We start from the raw sequence: 19,805 nt of genomic DNA, 5'->3' as shown, positions 1-19,805 counted from the left end.
TCATGGCATCAAACAAAGAACTTCAATTCTGACTGATGTTTTGAAGATGATGCAGTAAAACTATTACGAAGTGTTTTCAGTCAGTCTTTGCCTTGTGATTTCCATTTGCTCTTCCTACTTATTAGCTTCTGGCCACTAGAATTTTCCACGTTTCAACGTTAAGTAGCGAATCTCACAATCTTGTGAGACTTTAGTGATCTACCGTGCCATACATACAATTAAAGTATTGTGAGGCATGTTTTAATTTAGCTTTATTTCCTAGATATATCATATATTGGTATTAAAAGGTACTATATATTATATACCCTTTTTGTTCACTATATAGCATGGGGAAGGAGATTATTTTTCTTGTATATTAATTTTATACCCTTAATATATATTGATATATGATTATTACACTCGGTATATGTTCCCAAACTACTTTAAGACTGCAGGGGTAATCCACACCCGTGGGCACTCTGCAAACATCTGAGGGAATGAACAAGCAATTGCACCCATGGAAGACTCTAGACCAGATATACAGTTTCATTGAAAATATAATAGATGGACATGTTCATCATTTCTCAGTAACCTCTGAAAAGTTTTTAGTTGTTTGAAGTTTCTTGGCAATTACAGTACAGAAAAATAATGCCTATGTGTATAGTGTTTACTGACTCACTCATTTCATTATTTTATGTAATCCATTGTGATATATGTCCAATAAACAGTCCAGTTTTTTTTTTCATTTTTAGTTTTTCTTTTCAGTTTTAATTATTTGCCTTAAATAAATTATTAGGAAAATCTGAAACATGCCTTGGCAGAATACACCCGGTGTCCAAATTGCATGCTTCTTTATCTTCTCAGGTAAAAATATGTATCAGGTCTTTTACTCATGTTTTGTTTTTGGATTTGTTTGTATCTAGTTAATAAGGTTTTTTCTTAGTCTAGCAAACTTTCTAAATGAATGCTTCAAGGACTGAGGTGTACTTCAGTTAAAGGTGTTATACATAGAATGGCACTGAGCTGCAAAACCACAAAGAGACAAGATAAAAATTCAGAGAATCAGAAAGATAGACAAAGTCAACCTCATTCTTTTTAAAGTGATGGTGAAAAGGCTTACCGAGGTAGTTGTCATCCTCTGGCTTCCCAGAGTAACTGTGCTGCCTGATGTCAATGTTAGTAGCTCCAGCAGGAATCCTCACAACAATGTTGTAACCTTAAGAAAAACAGTTTGAATAGATTTACTATAAGAAATATAAACAGACAGGTAATTAAAACTACTTCTTGTAAAATGTTTTACCCTGCAAAACCGATAAAGTTTGTAACACACTGGTATGTGCCATCCACCTTGAAATGAGTATTACCAAATTAATGTCACATGATTTTAAAATAATATGCATTTGACAGATATCATCTTTTGTTTGTAGCAAGTGTACAATGTAACATAAACCAATAAGCTATGTTTCACTAAGTAAGGGGACTGCAGGTCTCCTGCAGTCTTACATACCACACTATAGAAGTCATTTAGACATTTCACTGAAATCAAATGTTTATTGAATGATTTCATAAATTCTGTTACTAAATAGGTTAAATTTTACTTTGCCACTTACTAGTTAAGATTGACTAAGTGCTGTGATTTAACATCAAATAAATAAAGAAATGTTGTGTTTCCTATTAAAAGCACAGCATCCTGTCAAAAAGATTTTAATTGGATCATAATGAAAATATGCATGTACAGTCACAATATATTTAATTGCATTTACATTTGTTTTCAGTTCTGACTTTGCAAAATACAAATATATATTCCTATAATCACTTTTAAATCTGAGTTTTTTTAATAACCAAAAGGTGTTTTTTTCCATTTTGTTAAAATATCCACAGTTAAAGATAACACATGTTGAGGTACTGTATATTCAGATTGGTTCTTAAGGCTTCTCAAACTCAGTACCTCTATGTGACGAACATGATACTTTGCTTTCAACTTCAATTCATTTTATTAAATGATTTTTTTTTATAAATTATTAAGAATGTGCCATACTATTATATATTTATTTTATTGCATTGACATCTGATCACCCATCCAGCTTTCTAGCTCACTTATTCTAATTTATGGTCCTGAGAAGTTCAAACATCCTTGCTTTTTCTGAAATAAGATTTAAATAAATCTTACGGGATCCTTACAGAATGCTAGTCACTCACAAGCCCAATTTGGGTCAAATTTAAAATTCATTCGTGTTTATCATCAAATATGCTTTCATGGAGACCTGGTAATGCAGAATAGGTCAAGCATCCAATACTGCAAGGTTTACTTATGCACACACCCACAGTCTGTCACACAAGGCCAATTTAGAGTTGACAGTTAACCTAACATGTACTATACATCTTTGTGATGTGGGAAGAAACTGTGCATAACCAAAGAAAACAAACAAAAACTTATGAAAACTCCAGACATAGTGACTGGCCCTGAATTTTATATGCAAACTTTATTTTCAGTTGTAAGTTTAATTTAAGTCCAAATCAGATTCTATATTTAAAATGTTCAATTCTAATACAGCAGGGACATTTCAATTAAATATTAGTATACTTTTTATTTGTAAAAAAAACAGTAAATAGATTTGTTAATATTTATTTTTATTCTAGACATACACTACACTGTTTGAATACATATTCTGATGGAAGCTAAATTTCTCATTTGTCACCCAAAATGGAGTACAGTATGCTCTGTAGGCTGTAATGATATAATTTAAGCCTTCAGTTATCGGTAAATTATTTTTTGTGCCAAATTCTTCTTTTCACATGGAATCCATTAAATCTGGTTTTAAAAAGCATTAAACTTGTAAACATAGAAGTTCAGTTACAAAGCTGTTTGCAATTCCAGTTCAGATTTGACTTCAACCTCATGTCCCTTACAATTGTGTCGAATATTTGTTTTTTTGGTAAAAGCTGCACTGTTACATATTACTTTCATAGTACTTTCTCACTCTGTGTAATTTTTAGAAGTACCGTAGATACTCGCGTATTAGTTGATCTCACAAATAAGTCGAGTGTATTGTTTAAGCCGAAAATTACGAAATTTGTTATGACCCTTTGTTATAAGTCGAGGGTAAAACTTGACAGCTATCAGAGATAGAGGGCGACAATCAGCTGTTAATGACGACAAAACTCACTGTCACGTCACAGGCATTCTCTCTGTGCTTGGAGAAATGCTAGACTCGTTGACTCAGCAACTAATCCTTGCGTGCGCATGAGTTGCGAAATGTAAACAAAGGCAAGATGGTGTCGATATGTCACAAGGGAACGAAGCGAGTGCAGAAAAGAAAACACTCGGCAGACGATGTTTTGCACATTATCGCTGAGTCGGACTCTGATTTTTCAGAATCGGATTTTATTGACAGTGATCAGGAATCGAGCAAGAGAGTGAGAAGCCGGCATCAGCTGATCGGACACCAGCTGAACGCATTCGCGCAGCCGATGCAGCTATGGCAAGGTTCGCGTGGGAGGAATACCCAGACATTGATCCGTGGTAGCCGAACTGGCTACCAGACTTCACAAGACAGCATGGCTTGCTGTTGGACATGACAGATCACCCGCTGCTGGACTACTTCAGGCTGCTCTCTCCTGATGCAGCTTTTCAGCTACTGTCAGACGAGATAAACAGGTAGGCAGAGAAATTTTTTGAATCGCAGGCTGCGCTTGCATCGCAATGATAGCGTGCGTTCCCTTGGTTCTTTTGATTCCAAATCTGGTTGCATGTGGCAGCTAATGGTATGTTTGTTATCCAAAACCTGCAAAAGCTAATGCTGAAATTCAAGTATTTCACAGTTTAAAGAATTATTTAATGAAATTAGAAAAAAACTAGCTAATTAGCAATAGTATTGCTGGCTTATAATTATTTCAAAGACCATGGGAAACGGCAGATGACCGGTGACTTAACACCGTGAAGCGTTGAGTGTACAATGTCATTACCCAAATTCTATGGACAATTGTGTTGCCCCGCGGATAAGTCGATTCTGCTTTTTTGAATGAATTTTAAGGCATACATTTTTCGACTTATACGCGAGTATCTACGGTAACTGCTTAGTTAAATCCAATTTTAAATCTACTACTGTATATTCCTGACAGAATCTGTGTTGTTGGCATTATTGACATTACTGATATTAAACACAGTAATCACAATTCCATTTAACACTAGAATCCTTGAAGCCTACGAAAAAACTTATAATCCTGGGCTACCGTAAATTCCTTTCTACCTCTCCATCAGTGTCTTTTGTTTTGTAAATATGTCGATCAGCACAAGCAGCAATCAGACTGCTATACCTTCTCCCCACCACCACAGCTGAAATCAGACAAAAAGTTTTCTCAGCTCAAGTCTGTTAATCTGGGTGTGAGGTGCATGGAGTTGTAAAGGGTAAATAATATATTGTTATTTGGAACACATGAATTTCATGTGTGTTCTGCGTCTACAAAGATCTGGGTATATGTAAGAAAACAAGAAATGTTGAACACATACCTAAAACAGAAACTTTTTTCATGTTATAGTGTGTGGCGGATTGCCGGGGCCCATGCCTGGCTAGGATGCCCCTTCAGTATATATTCCGGGGGAGAAACCATGGGCTATTCAATACCTCCCCCTGGACGCTAGATGGCAACCCCTCTGGGTTGCAGGGGTGCCTTGGATTCCCGCAGGGCTTCATGGGAGTTGGAGTTTGTCACAGACCTGTTGGGTCCCACAGGCGCCGCCAGAGGGTGCTGCAGCTGGAGCTCCTGAGCCCTTATGGACAGTGTTTTCACCACACCCGGGAGTGAAAGTTTATTTGGTGTTTGTGTTTTTGGGTGTGCTTTTGCGGGACTGTGTTGTGGCTGAGGGACAAGGGGAAGATGTGGCCTCCAGCTGAAGAAGAAAATAAAATCCTTTTTGGTTTATTTTAATGTACCTCCGTTGTCAGTCTGTATCGGGTCGGGTGCATATATAGCGCCTTTATCACAAGTGCTAATGATAACATTTTTACATGAAGTGTATAATGTGTGAAAACTGAAGTCCAAATATCAAATAAACACTTTCACAAAAGGTACACGTATAACAAAACAAGTGCACTTTTATTCAAGAATATAACTGAAGAAAAAGAAATCAGGTTAGGGTATGTCACTGACACAACCGCTTGGGTGGTGCAGAGGTAAGAACTACTGACTCATAATCAAGAGGTCACAGGTTCAACTCTGGCAGCTTCCCAGAATTACTGTTTTGAGTACTGAGCTGCTCTTATTGTTACTACTGTATTATACAATAAAAACATACAATTGATTTGAGTCTGTAACAGCCAGTGTAAATGTATGGTATGTAAAGGTTAGTGTTTTTTTTTTTTAAATTCAGTTTTATTCTCTCAGTAACGATCACCCTTCCTCCGATCTGACACTGCTGTTTTCAAATAAAGACGTGCTATAACAGAGGTGAACTCAAATGAGGATGAGGTTTCTACATCAGAGAAAGAGAACAGAAGCCCTCCCCACAAGAAACATTCACTCACACATAACAACAACGCAGCTGCACCAGGCGTAAAGGTGAAAGATGGCACCGTTTGGATGCAGAAAGAGGTTGGGTGTCTTCCTGCCAGACAATCTGCCACCTGCATGAACTGGACAAACTTCTGACTCTCTCAAAATTACTGGATGCTATAAACTCACTCCAAAGAGGAAAGCAGCAGGCCCAGATGGCTACCCAGTGGAATTTTATAAAAAAAAAATTCAAATTGGTTAGCTCCATTATTATTAGCGTTGTTTATAGAAACTAGAGACAACAAAAGTCTACCTCAAACTTTTTGCCAAGTATAACTAGTGTCTTACCAAAGAAAAATAAGGACTTGCAACAATGTGCATCTTATAGACCAATTTCACTTCTGAATAATTATGTTAAGATACTGTCCAAACTTCTAGCTACAATGATTGAGAAAGTGCTTTCTTCAGTAATATCACAAGACCAAACTGGATTTATTAAAGGTAGACCCTTGGCTTCTAATCTTCAACACAGTTAAATGTAACATACTCACCCATAAAATCTTATTATCTTTGGATGCAGAAAAAGCATTTGATATGGCTGAGTGAAACTACCTATTCACCACATTGCACAAATTGACACAAATATATGTGCATGGATAAAACTACTTTATACCAGTTTAGAAGCCTCTGTTTGCATTAACAACATTATTTCAAATTACTTCAAAATACAACATGGTACTCGACAACTACGCCCCCTATTACCATTGCTTTTTATAATCGCCATAACTATATATATAATTCACTAAGACCATGCAAGCAAGACGCACGCAAGACAGAGCCACGCCCATCAACTCACAGAGCCCCGTCCACCAACAATTCACTAAGCAGCCGCCCATGGGACTCAAGACAGAGACCAGACCATGGCAAGCAAGACACACTCAAGTCCATGGCAAGTAAGACGCACGCAAGACAGAGCCACACCCGCCAACTCTAACCCTCCTCCCGAGTCCACCCTCGCTCTCGAGGCACGCAGCATCTCACCAAACACCGCCTCAGTCGCTTTCGTCTCTGCTACAGTCCACATGCACCTCTGAGCCACGTTGACTTTTCATTGTTCTTTTCGGTTCCGACTGCTTTTCTATATATAATTTTCTAACCCTCCTCCCACGTCATGGGGTACGCACGACAGAGCCCCGCCTGCCAACTCTAGCACTTACTGTCGCCGGTTGCATTAACAAGCAACCTTTGTGGCGTCACATGCATGTACTTTCACTGACGACAAATATGACAGCTCTTCCTCACGAACAAGATTTCGCAAGATGGGAAAAACGAAACACCTGCAACATTACCTTCACATTGTTTTCCTTTTATTTCTGATCCCGTTCAACAACTATGTGGCAACATCGTCTTCTCAACTGTGACTCCGGAACAACTCAGTACACAAGTTATATTAAGCGTCACCAACGAAGACTCGCTACACCTTAATGAACAGGTACTGAAACTTATCCCTACCGATGAAGTAACTTTCACCAGCGTTGACTCCATCGTCACAGACGATCCCGCACATCAACTTTCATTCCCCAAAGAATTTCTTAGCAGTCTTACTCCCACTGGCATGCCTCCGCATAAACTCAAACTTAAAATTGGTTCAGTCGTCATGCTTCTCAGAAACCTCATGCCATCAAGAAGTCTCTGTAAAGGCACTAGACTGACTGTTACCAGAATTCACCGCAATGTACTGGAGTGTAAAACAATCGCAGCTGCTACCTCACAAACTGTCCATATTCCCCGGATTTCCTTGACCCCATCAGATTCAAATTTGCCTTTTACTTTTACACGCAGACAATTTCCTGTTAGATTGGCCTTTGCAATGACAATTAATAAGGCGCAGGGGCAAAAGATATGCCTGTATCTGCCAAAACCAGTTTTCAGTCATGGACAATTGTATGTTGCTCTCTCCAGAGTTCCATCTTTTCATTCACTCACAGTTGTATCCTCAAAACCACCCCATTTGGACAACTGTGTCTTTCAGGAAGTGTTCACCCATCAATAAATAATTATGCGGCGTATGCTATGCCGCGGGTTGGCTAGTACTGTATATTTAAGACCCACAAACCTCTGTATTAGTTTCAGAATTAGTATCAGAATTTTAAAAGTTATTGGGATTCAAAATTTATTTGAATAAAAGTGTGCTTTTTTCAGTGAATTCTCTTGCACACAATATGAGACTGGACACCTTCCTATTTATTTTAGTAGGTCAGTTTAAATAGATAGGGGTGAACATCACGAGAAAATAGAAAGATCTTTTTAAAAAAAAATGTGATATTAGCATGGAAAAAATTAAGCAAGATATGAACAGATGGTCTACTCTCCATCTCACATTAGCTGGAAGAATCAACACTGCCAAGATGAACATCCTTACTAGGCTTCTTTTTCTATTTCAGAGCATCCCCATACAAATTAACAAATCATTCTTTAAAAAAAGTTAGACTTAATTATAACATAATTTATTTGGAATTCAAAACATCCACACATCCAAAATGTGAATCTAAAATGACCTAAAGCAGCAGGGGGCATGGCACTACCTAACTTTCAATTTTATTACTGGGTGAAAAATATACTAGCTACAAAGCCATGGAATTTGACACAAATTGATGAAAATACACAAACCTGGTCTGCAACAGAAATAAAATCTTGCTAAACTTTTTATATTCTCTGTTTTGTGTCACAGTAACTACAATTATTGTCAATATACTAATAATCCAATTATCCAGCAATCACTCAGAATATAGAACCAATGCAGGAAGCACTGTAAGACAGAGGAGCTTTTATCTGTTGCACCTCTACATGACAATCCACTTTTTCTACCCTCTCAAACCTACATAGTATTTAACCTTTGGAAAACATTCAGGATTAAAACACTTAGGGATTTGTATACAGATAATGTCTTTGCATCTTATGAACAATTCCGCTTCAAATTTAACTTCCCAACAACATAATTTTTTCAGTACTTTCAAATCAGAAACTTTGCTAAAAGGACCTTGCCCAATTGTCCTCACCTCCCAGCCAATTCTATTCTAAAAGAAATACTGATTAGCCTTGGAAGACTCAGTCAACATCATAGTAATATATAAAATATTTTAAAGTCTCTTCTGTTCAAAGATCTCAGGGTACAGTGGGAAAAGGATCTTTTACTTAATGTCTCAGAAAAGAAGTAGAAGGTAGTTATGCACAGAATATACTCTAGCTTCATATGCACAAAGCATTCAATCATTTAACTTAAAATTTTTTATCGAGCATGTTTATCTCATTGGTTAAAATTTAGTTAAAATAGCCCAAAATGTATCCAGGCCATGATTCAACCTGTAAACGTCACAATCTAGCTCCAGCCTCACTGGGTCACATGTTTTGGGATTGCACTAAATTAACATCATTCTGGATAAAAATTTTTAAATGCCAATCAGATAGCCTTGGTGTCACAATCATTCCTAACCCATTAGCAGCTGTGTTTGGTGTATATCCAGATGGGCTTAAAGTGGAGAAGGACAAGTGGATTGCAATTGCCTATACCACACTACTAGCACATAGACTTACCTTGCTCAAAAGCGAGAATCCCACGTCATCTGTTAAGTAAGTAGGTAACTGATATTCTATACTCTTTTATATTGGAATAAAATTCCCACTTAGAGTATATGTTCAAAACTTTTTAAAGATATGTGTAAGATCTAATGAATAAAATTTTAGAATGAGCTTTTATATCAGGGAAAAGGATATTGTTGTTTTTAAAGATTTGCTCTTGCTGTTGACTCTTTTCCCTCTCTCTCAGGCAGGTGTTGAACTCAGGTTGAGTTTATTAAGTTTGACTCGATTGTATGTAATATTTTTTTTTCTTGTAAAAGTTAGTCTTGATTATATGGAATGTTATTTTCTTCAAATAAATAAATAAATACATAAAATAAACACAACTATGTAGACCTCAGTTGGCAGGTACATCTAAAGAAAACACGCTGCATCATGAAGAGAAAAAAATTTTCATCTCAATTCTGGAATGAGCTTATTGAAATAAACTAATCAAATTAAGCTAATTAATTCTTAATTAATGACTTATTTGTTAAATAGCTTATCAACAAATTGTTTCCATGGCAATACATTGGGATTAATAAAGTATCTATCTATCTATCTATCTATCTATCTATCTATCTATCTATCTATCTATCTATCTATCTATCTATCTATCTATCTATCTACAAAGAACAGAAAAGGATTTTGAAAAGATAGTGAGGAAATGATTTACACACTATTGAATCTGTGGAGGCCATATTTTTATTCAAAAGTGAGCATCCATTAGTTGAGTCCATTAACACTAGATTTTGACTAAATGGAGGACATATTTTACTGCCTACTATGAAAATAAAAAGTCACTCAGTTTATAGTTGTAATTACATATGCCTGAAATACTTAAATGCGCAACACAAATAAATGAAAATATTTTACACCATGGCAAATATTGGTCTGAAATAACACCATTTCTGCTACAAGGGAAGTGCATGTATACTCAAATGTGCATAACCTAAAAAGGTGTGCTAATGGCAAACCTGACAGTGGATCCTAAAGTAGTACTTTCCACTTGTCGCAAGTTCTAAAATAGAGTCAGAGATTAAGGCTTAATCAGTTTGATTTTCTAGATTGCAAAACAGTAAGAAAATATTAGGATTTATGGACAAATCTAACACGATTATCTTGATTTGGTGACCTTTCAGATGTATCACAAAGTGGTTGCCATTATTTCTTTACACCTTTATATTTATTTAAGCAATTGCTTCCTATGTCAATGTACAGTACCTGGAAAGAATACTGCCAGTGCTCAATAGGAGAAAGAATATGGGAAAGAGCAGTAACAGATTTAATAATACTATTCCAGAAAGCACTAATATTCAGTGTAAGTAAGAAATATCTTAGAAGGTTCCATTTACCTGTAGATCAGTTTTTCCACCAGATAAATGTTCCATAACACAAGCCTAACAATGCTGTCAAGGAACACAACGTTGAATTCAGCTTAACAACGTGAACTCCCTATTCACTAGGATTCAATCCAATTGAACATCTGTTGGATGAGACCAAACAAGCTATTCCAAGTAGAGATTCACCAGCAGTAATCTTGCTACACATATGGGATACCATGGAGTTGAATTTGGCCAACATATCTATACTGCACATTTGACACCTTAGTAAATCTTCCATTCAATGGATTCAAGCTGTTCTGTAGGCTGATGGGCACTAGATCACTATTTTGTAGAATTACCTGATAAATAATAACTAATGACAAAGTGTCCACACTGTGACCCAATGCCAGTGATAGATAATAATACTGTACAAACACACTTAAAAGAAACATCAGATAAACAAACTAATGCATGTGTTTCTACTATTATATATTATAAATTATTTTTCCCACCTCACTCTTGCATAATAAGTATTTTATATACTGTAAGTACTTAGAATTAACAAGATATGCATCCAGTTCACCATCTCACCCAATGTTAGTATTAAAAAGCAATAGATTTATAAATTTATAAGTTCATTATTGTCATAAGTACAGAGAGGTTCTTACATGCATGTGCCAATCAACATGCAACACGTCGTCATTCCCTGGCACCATAATTAGTAGTACTAATACACTATGCATATAAATATTCACTGTGAAAGAGAGTTTAAAACCCTATACTCAAACATATCAAAAATAAGTACTGCGTAAGTACATCATAGGAAGTATTGATCCCTATGATTGTGGTATACTAAATCATGTATTATTTCTTATGATGATCTGCATTTGAAATGTGTAAAAAATGAGAGAATGACAAAATATTCAATACATTTAAATAAAAAAATGAAGTGCTATTTGCACTATTTCAGTGACAAAAATAAAGTAGTTTTGGATTAAGCATACCATACTGTGCACTGCTGAAAGTACCAGCAAGAGTTTTGCAGGATGAATTATCACCACCACAGACTCCACATTTATCTTTCCTTGCCTTGGAATTCAGCACATGATCACATCCAGCTTGCTAAAAAAGAAAGAATGAAATTTTAAGTACATGAAATGTACTGAGCCATCTGGAAAATTTCACCTATACTGGCTCAAATAAACTACAATCCTTTCTCTGCTAATTTTCAGTTATTATTTATGAGTACCCTGCACAGGCCTTGTACACAGATGTCATGTGTCTCAGGTTCACACTGAGTTCCATCCACTACGCGGTCTTTCAGTTGATAGTAGGCAGTGGTCCCCGCTACTCTGCAGAACAGCTTACACCGGTCCTTTATCTGAACTAGAGAAGTAAATCATTCATTAGTGCTGCTGGTATCTATCATCACTAAATAAAGTAAACACAGTTACAAACTACTGGATATCTGAAATCCCATTGCATCAATAATGTTTCATTTATCATGGGTTATAAGAATCTAGTTGACATATTTTAAAAAGAAATGTTGTTACTTAAAGAAGAAAACAATCAAAATATAGTCATAAACATTCCAAAACAGAACGGTCTGAAAATATTTAGTTCATTTAGAGGCTGTATGTTGGAACATGGTCTCACAAGTAAGTTTTTTTGAATGTGCTTATACAGTAAGAAGACTATGCATACACAGGACATGCATGTTATGATTATTTACTGGGCTGAAAACAACTTCTATTAGACACGGATGTAATATTTTTGTCCCGGTTGACTGTTAAGGTGACTGGAGTTCAGTTGTGCTTTCTCTTAAGCAAACCAAGATCTGCTTAAAAACTGGTCGATTGATTTGTTCCTGAGATTTCTTTATTGTAAAATGCTGCTTTTGTACTGAAGTGCATAAAATAACAATGATTTGAAATAATTAAACATCAAGAGGAACTTTTTGCCTTTACTTTTATTTTCAATTTTATATTAATTAAAATTAATTAATATTAATTTTATATTAAGTAAAAGCAAGAAAGGTTGGCATAGATGCATAACAGCTACTGCTGTCATCTCAAAAGGCTTATTGCTTGATGTTGCTAGGATGAATTGTGGTTCCATGTTTGCCAGTATTAATTGTATTTTTTAAAGTGGTTTAATAACAGGGACATTTTATAAAACATAAACCGGTATTGTTTAGGGAGCATTCATTGGAAATCATATTTTTATTGATTTAGAAAAAAAGGGAGCAAAGTTCTACATACTATATTTTACAAATACTAAGTTGGTAGCTCTGCAGATAAACAGTGCATTGGTGAGTTTTGTCCCATTGGTTAATTAATGTATTACTAAGGATTTCAATTAGCTCAGGCAAAAAACATGACATATACAAAATTGTTCCATTGTTAACTCAGGTGTCTTTAACTAGTGGTATCTCGCTCTGAGGGAAATTTTGCCTTGTACTTAACTAGTAAAGTCAAATGCTTTGACCAATGCAAGCAAGACCGAAAAGGAGCTGGAAAAATGTATATCATGTAAATAAATATAATACATTATTAAACTTTTATATAATTAGATTATGAATCTGCAACTGCCGTGGGTTGGCACCCTGCCCGGGATTGGTTCCTGCCTTGTGCCCTGTGTAGGCTGGGATTGGCTCCAGCAGACCCCCGTGACCCTGTGTTCGGATTCAGCGGGTTGGAAAATGGATGGATGGATGGATGGATGAAACTGCAAACTTAAGGAGTTACAATGCTCAACTGTGGACATCTTGAAATGACAAGCAATTTCTAGTTATTTATTGTATACTACACAGTCTACATAACTAACACTGTTTGACATGTGTTCTGAAAAACTAATACTCTAACAGCTCACAAAACAAAGAAAATATACTTGATGAAGTACCAAGAATAAACAGTGTTATCCTATTGTTACCCATTAGTTATTTCACAGTGTTTAAATCATTTTAAATACTGCTTACTGCCACTGTATTTTGGCATCCATCGTACAGAAGGAGGTAGTCCATTAATATTAAAATGAATGCCATTAAATTCAGAACACTGTTCCTCTCTGAAATCTTTACTGCCTTTTGGGCAGCTCTCTGTGTTACAAGAACGGAATTTCATTCTTCTCCCAACACAGAATTTCCCTCCGTTCCTTGGCCTATAAGAGAGAAACAAAACAAACAAAATTCTAAAATATCCATAAATTAACTGAATTATGTTAAAATGCATTGCATAAATTAGGACAATACTGTATTAAAAAAAAGCAAAATATAAATTACAGTCTCTTTTTCTAGACACCATATAAGACCAGATGATGGAAACTTCTTAAAGGCATATTATAAAAAATACTCAACACTCATTTTTAAGGCATAAAAAGTCACTTGACACGATGTGCAATATTTTCAACAATAAAGAGCTTTGAAATGACATAGAAAATGTCAATGCGCTATCATATGGCATACACAAACCAATCTGTAGGGTAATAAAGAGTAAAATATTCAGATAAAAAGTACTCACTCTGGTTTATTGCAGTCTCTTACTGCGCTTCTAATCCCTCCTCCACAAGTTCGGGAGCAAGCACTATATGGTCCCCAAAGACCCCATTCACCATCCACAGGACGCATTTCGATTTCTTTGTTCACACAAAGCCCCTGTCTGCAGTGCTGATTACAGAAAGAGAATAATGGCACAATACCAGGCATTTTATATAAAAAGATGTAATCAAACACTCTGTACTCTATGACTAATATAAAAGATAAAAAAGATAATACTCTGCTCTGGGCTTCACTGCAGTTTTGCAAATAGGCAATGATAAATAAAGTTACCTTGGATTACTAGTCAAGTAGGCAAATATACTTCATATTGGGCAATTAATAAGTTATTGGTACATTTGACAGGTACATTGGTACATTTTACATTTGATTGGTACATTATTTGACAGGTTAAAATGCTTCCATAAATTTTAAATGATGATTTCCTGACTTTTGAATATAACATTTCAAAAGATTTTACAAATAAGACAAGTGATTGCTAGATCTACTAATAATGTACGCACATCCTCATGTACTGTATACGTAATAATAATTAAAACACTGAAATATGCCTCAACAGCGACATACTTTCTAATAATAAAATATCACAGAACAAGCTGTCAGCTACAACTTAACATTTCTTTTGTGCAAATTAAACGTTTAGACTTCCATGTAAAGTATATAAGAAGTATCAGCAAAATTCACTCTAAAATTATATATCTTCTTATGCCAGTACAGCTTTCTTTTTACCTCATGACTTACAGATTTTCTTACATCTGGATGCTGACTGCGAAATTCACTGGATACCCTGCTTTATTATATTATCAGATCTTGAAAAACAAAAATGATTGTGTTCATAATGTGTTTAGCTGCCTTTTCATATTTCTGACATGTTTAATACAAACAGAGAACAGCAGGAAACTCTTAAAGAGTCAGGGGCCATACCTGCTACCAGGGCAATGAATTCTTTGTCTGTAATTCAAAGCAATTCCCCCTCATTTTGAGGTTTCAAATCTATTCTTGCCTTTGAGAATCAGGCCAGACTTCCAGTATGACTGTCAACCTTTCATCTACGGATTACTAACTACACCACTGTGTGTGAATTTGGTTCACATGTGAAGAAGTTGGAGTTTGCAATTGTTTTGCTCTGAATAACTAATGTAAAATTATTTTTTCCATGTATTGTACATTGTTAAAGACATTTTCTACAAAACAGACTTTCAAATAAGTAAATAGCCATTATTTCAGAAAGTTTTAGCTTTAGGTTTATTTTTCTTGGTTTTTAATCAAATTAAAATGTATATTTTTAAAATTTAAATAACTAGAGTGTAACAAAATGTGTCTAAAAAAGATCTAACAGGCATCAGATTTCCACATCAGCTGAAATGAATAAAGCCAGACTGTAAATAGATGGATATGTGGGTTAATATGAATGGTTAGAAGGGTATATGTCAACATTATTTTATCCCTTTGGTTTTCAGTGATGCATTATCATGGATTCCTACAGTTGTAAACAATGTATTTTCTGGTATAATGGTAAGGAACTACTATGTCCAAAGGATTATAAAGGATACTTTAACTGAAATAAATTATTTCTGGGTTTGAATTTTTATTTAAGTATTTAAAACACTCACTATAGGCAATTTGAGACTTGCAGACATCATTCAATTATTTTAAGCAGACATTTAAAATAGATTCCAGGTGATTTTTCACACTGGCATTTCTGACAGGGTGCCATATTGGAGGGTAACTTTGATTGGACTCATGCCTATATGGCAGCATCAGAACAATCACATGTCTCATTGTATATTATAGGACAAATCTCAAGATAACCATAAATCTTGTTTCAGCAGCACACTTTGTGAAGTTTGACCTTTCATTCCATGTCTGCATCAGCTACCACTAAGCACTGGTATCTCATCCCAAAGATTCAACATAAGAACAGTTTAGACATAAATAGCCTACTTAGCCCACCACTGCATGTCACTTTGTAGTCACCATATGGCTTGATGAAGTTACTTTTCCAACCACACTACTGGGTCACTTGTTCCATGAATCCAGAGAGCTCTGTTTGAAAATAATCTTTCCTAAAATTTTTATGCAATTAAGTCGAACACCCAACTTTCTTCTCTGCTCCATGTTCTATTAAAATGTATTTTAAAGAAACAGATAGCATTGACTCTATTTACTCACATCATTTAAAACCTTCTAATCATCCATCCATCCATGCATCCACCCATCCATCTGTCTTCTAACCTAGTGTTTCTCAATGCTTACTACCTTACTGTCTCATGACAAAGTTTTACCCACAAGTTGTCCACCTTGATGAAATGAGCGCAAATGGAAGGAGAGTGTGTCCCACATGGTGAATCAAGCATGAATGAAAGAGCAGGGGGCCCTGGGTGTCGGGAGGATACCCATTCATGAAATATCTACAGATACAAATGGGGATAAATATCACACAGCACTGTCAATTGCTTAGGCAACCCACTCATGCACCCAATGTACTGCAACCCAGTCGTTGAGAAATACTCTTTGGCACCCACGTACCTATCTCTGATTGAATATTGTGGCACAAACCAACTCTTGATGGGGCATCATTCCATTGCAGAGTACATTCATGCACACACCCAAACTCAGAAATAGATACACTTAGACATTCCAATTAACCTAAGAAACACACTTTGGCCAGTGAGAGGAAAACTGAAGTACTTAGAAAAAAATCCATGCGAACACTGGGAGAACATACAAAATTCACAAAGACAATGGCTACAATTGGATTAAAATTGTGGACTCTGGGTCTTTTTTATTAGACTGAAAAGATGAAAATCTTCTCGTCTTTTTCTAAGCCAATGTGCTGAAGAACTGTATTAAGAATAGTAGCTTGTCTTTAATTTTTCTTTAGATTTGCCTTTTCTTTTTTTGCATTATGGAGAACAAAATTGCACATGTATTCAGATATGACCTAATAAGTGTATTACATGTTTAACAAATACCCTGCACTGTGAACAATACAGGTAACTATATAAGTTAAAATTGCATTTGCCATTTTAACTGCTACTGTATACTGCCGGCCTGAGATCATTGTCTACTTTAACTTATGTCTTTTTCATAAACTGTACCTTACAGCTCATGACCTCACGATACGCTACAATATTGAATATTTTTCCTGCTTATTTGTAAGACCTCACATTTATTTAAACTATCCTTTATTTACTACACATCTAAATTCTGCCCAGGTCCTTTCAAATGTATTTTGCTCTCTTAATGGTATTTTTAATATACCTAATTTGGTGTTGTCTGCAAAATTATTTACATTTATAAAACAAAAAAAAATAGATTTTCTTTGAACCAATATGAGATGGTGGTGGGTTTTGTGTAGTTTGGTGCAAGGGTATGTGGTGCTTAGTTTGGCATCTTGTAACGATACATAGGTGTAATTACACTGTCATTTCAAACTGACTTTTTCATATTGTCTGCTATAATGTCACCATTATTATGCACCACAACTTTCTGCTATGTCAACATGGCTTGCATATTCAGAACTAGAAACAGGCCCATTCACCCACACAAATTATATAGGCTATGTTACTACAGGCCAGAAGATAAAGTGTTATACATATCAATTTAACAATGGCAACACAAAATCAGAGGCAGATGGAATGCAAACTTCAACATTTTATGTCAAAACTAGTCAGAAGTTTTACTGACAAAGTCACTGACAGCTGCAGTCTACTTTACAAAAAACAAGAAAAAGTGAATTCTAAACTGGAGATACTGGGCTGTTTGTTTTCTATCTAAAGGCTGTAGTTTCCATTTGAGTCAAACATTTGCAGGATGCATAAGTAGCTAAGGCAGTATATCTGGCTAGCACGTGCACTGAGATAGTAAGCAGGTTCATTTACAAGACACCTGTTTAGTCTTGGTCAAGTCTATTATGGATAGAAATGATGTGAGCGGGAATTAACCATAATGCACCAATGCACAAATGTCAATTAAGGTGCCTTTGCAGACAGTGCAACTACTATCAAAGTTACTACAGTAAGAAATTACCAACATCTAAAACACTGGACAAATGAAGATGGATTGATTATATTTTAATGGCATAACTATGTGAATGAACATGAAGCAGTAATGCTTTAATAATTATACATTGTTTTTTAATAACTTATTATATGAAGTTTTTTTAAAGCGATACTGAGAAGTCTGGTCACCCTGCATTTTTTTGTATTTCAGTATTATTTTAGATTTCTGTATAAGCTGGAACTAAATAAATTACAGTATTCATCTGGAACTGAATGCATTTAAATTACACTCAATTTTCCCTATTTTCTTTTTATCATAGATACTTTCATAGAAGGGTTCATGAAATGGAGAAAAACAATAACATTCCAGACACTGACAGCATCAGACTAGAACGTTGTATAAATAACTAAAATGGCATGTTCACATTGAGGTCTGTTAAATGGTTAAACTCAACTGCTTTTTGTCATCTCTGTCAATTATAATGTACTACTCTTCAGCTCTTAAAAAGCAATTTACCCAGTTTCAAAATCAGACATTTTATGAGAGTTCAAAACAGATGTGTGTTACTCACATACTGACTTAACATTTGCAAATTCTTTAAAAAGAATAATTTTCGATGACTACACTTAGGCTGGCAACTCCCTTTTGGCAAGCAAGTTAGTTTGTTTTTATTTCACTTCACTGTTGTGTGCTGATTGCTCAAAAGTGCTCACTTAAAGCATTGTGTGCAGTCAAAGGCAAGTTTCCAGCACTCCACAAATGACTCATACACTTTAAGTGGCTTTCATCACCACATACAATCCCCTGTTTTTCTGGGCTTAGAAAATAAACTAAAATCATTACAATTAGTTTAATCCCAGACCCATAATGAAAAGTAGATGTCCTTCATAGTGGATGCTTTAAAACTGTATTGATGACAAAACGAAAATGTGAAGGACAACATTCAAGGACCAAATGGTCTTTGTATATGTACATTTTATTACGCACAAATTCTTACATTTCAATGATAGTTTGTAAAGACATAGTGCTAGTAACGATCAGCTAAGCATCCATGGTAATCAATGAGGCTTTATTCTAAAAAGTTGAAAAAAAAAGTTTAAAGTAACAACTATCTGAAAGCAATTTACAAATCAATTTTACTATACAAGTCAAATGGAGTTAAACAATGCATTGATATAGACTGTAGAGAAGGAATCAATAAAGAAGAAAACTGAAATCAAAAATCCAACAGCACTGTAAATTTTTTCCTTGCTATTGTCAGGGTTTTCCAAAACGCAGATACGATACTTTCAATAAATGAGATTGGCATGTCATTTCTAGTTATCAGAATAGAAAATGTACACATGCTGTAATGTACAAGAGTATTTGGGGAATTAGTTAATTGTTTTGACTGTTTTTCATTTTTACTTATTTACTTTATCAAAAACAAATATTTCACGGTTTTAATTATTAAATATTTTTGTAATATGGAGTCATTAAAACAACAACAGTGAGAGCAGAATGAATTTATATATAATATACATATATACAGTATATTTCATAAACACCATATTGCAGCTTATCATTAGAGTCCCTGAAGACTGCGAAAATATTCGGAATTCCAGATCCACCTGTCTACTCGTACCTCCTCATCACTGCGTTAACTTCGCACCGATATTGCCTTTATTTTCAAATGTGTCAATCGGCTACAAGCAGTCAGCCTGCTATCCCATGCCGCAACGAGGCAGGTGAAGTCAGACACAAAATTCTCACGGCTGAAGTCTGTTTTTTTGGGAGTGAGGTGTCTGGAATTGTACAGGAAAGTAAGATATTGTTATCGTTATTGTGTGTCT

At 35.3% G+C, this 19,805-nt stretch overlaps 1 protein-coding gene across 2 annotated transcripts in view; it reads right to left on the bottom strand.

The window, feature by feature from the left end:
* Positions 1-19,805, bottom strand: part of LOC114658728 (A disintegrin and metalloproteinase with thrombospondin motifs 20-like) — a 403,005-nt gene that overhangs the window by 174,780 nt on the left and 208,420 nt on the right. For both annotated transcript variants that reach the window (XM_028810774.2, XM_051919511.1), the window contains exons 12-16: positions 13,934-14,079; positions 13,393-13,574; positions 11,665-11,801; positions 11,420-11,537; positions 1,100-1,195 (exon numbers count right to left, since the gene is read on the bottom strand). In XM_028810774.2, coding sequence (XP_028666607.2) covers positions 1,100-1,195; positions 11,420-11,537; positions 11,665-11,801; positions 13,393-13,574; positions 13,934-14,079 — 679 coding nt within the window. The remainder of the gene's footprint in view (positions 1-1,099; positions 1,196-11,419; positions 11,538-11,664; positions 11,802-13,392; positions 13,575-13,933; positions 14,080-19,805) is intronic.

This window comes from Erpetoichthys calabaricus, chromosome 1 (genome assembly GCF_900747795.2).
Source record: "Erpetoichthys calabaricus chromosome 1, fErpCal1.3, whole genome shotgun sequence".
Classification (NCBI taxonomy): Eukaryota; Metazoa; Chordata; class Cladistia; order Polypteriformes; family Polypteridae; genus Erpetoichthys; species Erpetoichthys calabaricus.
This window is presented reverse-complemented; position numbering and strand designations above follow the sequence as displayed.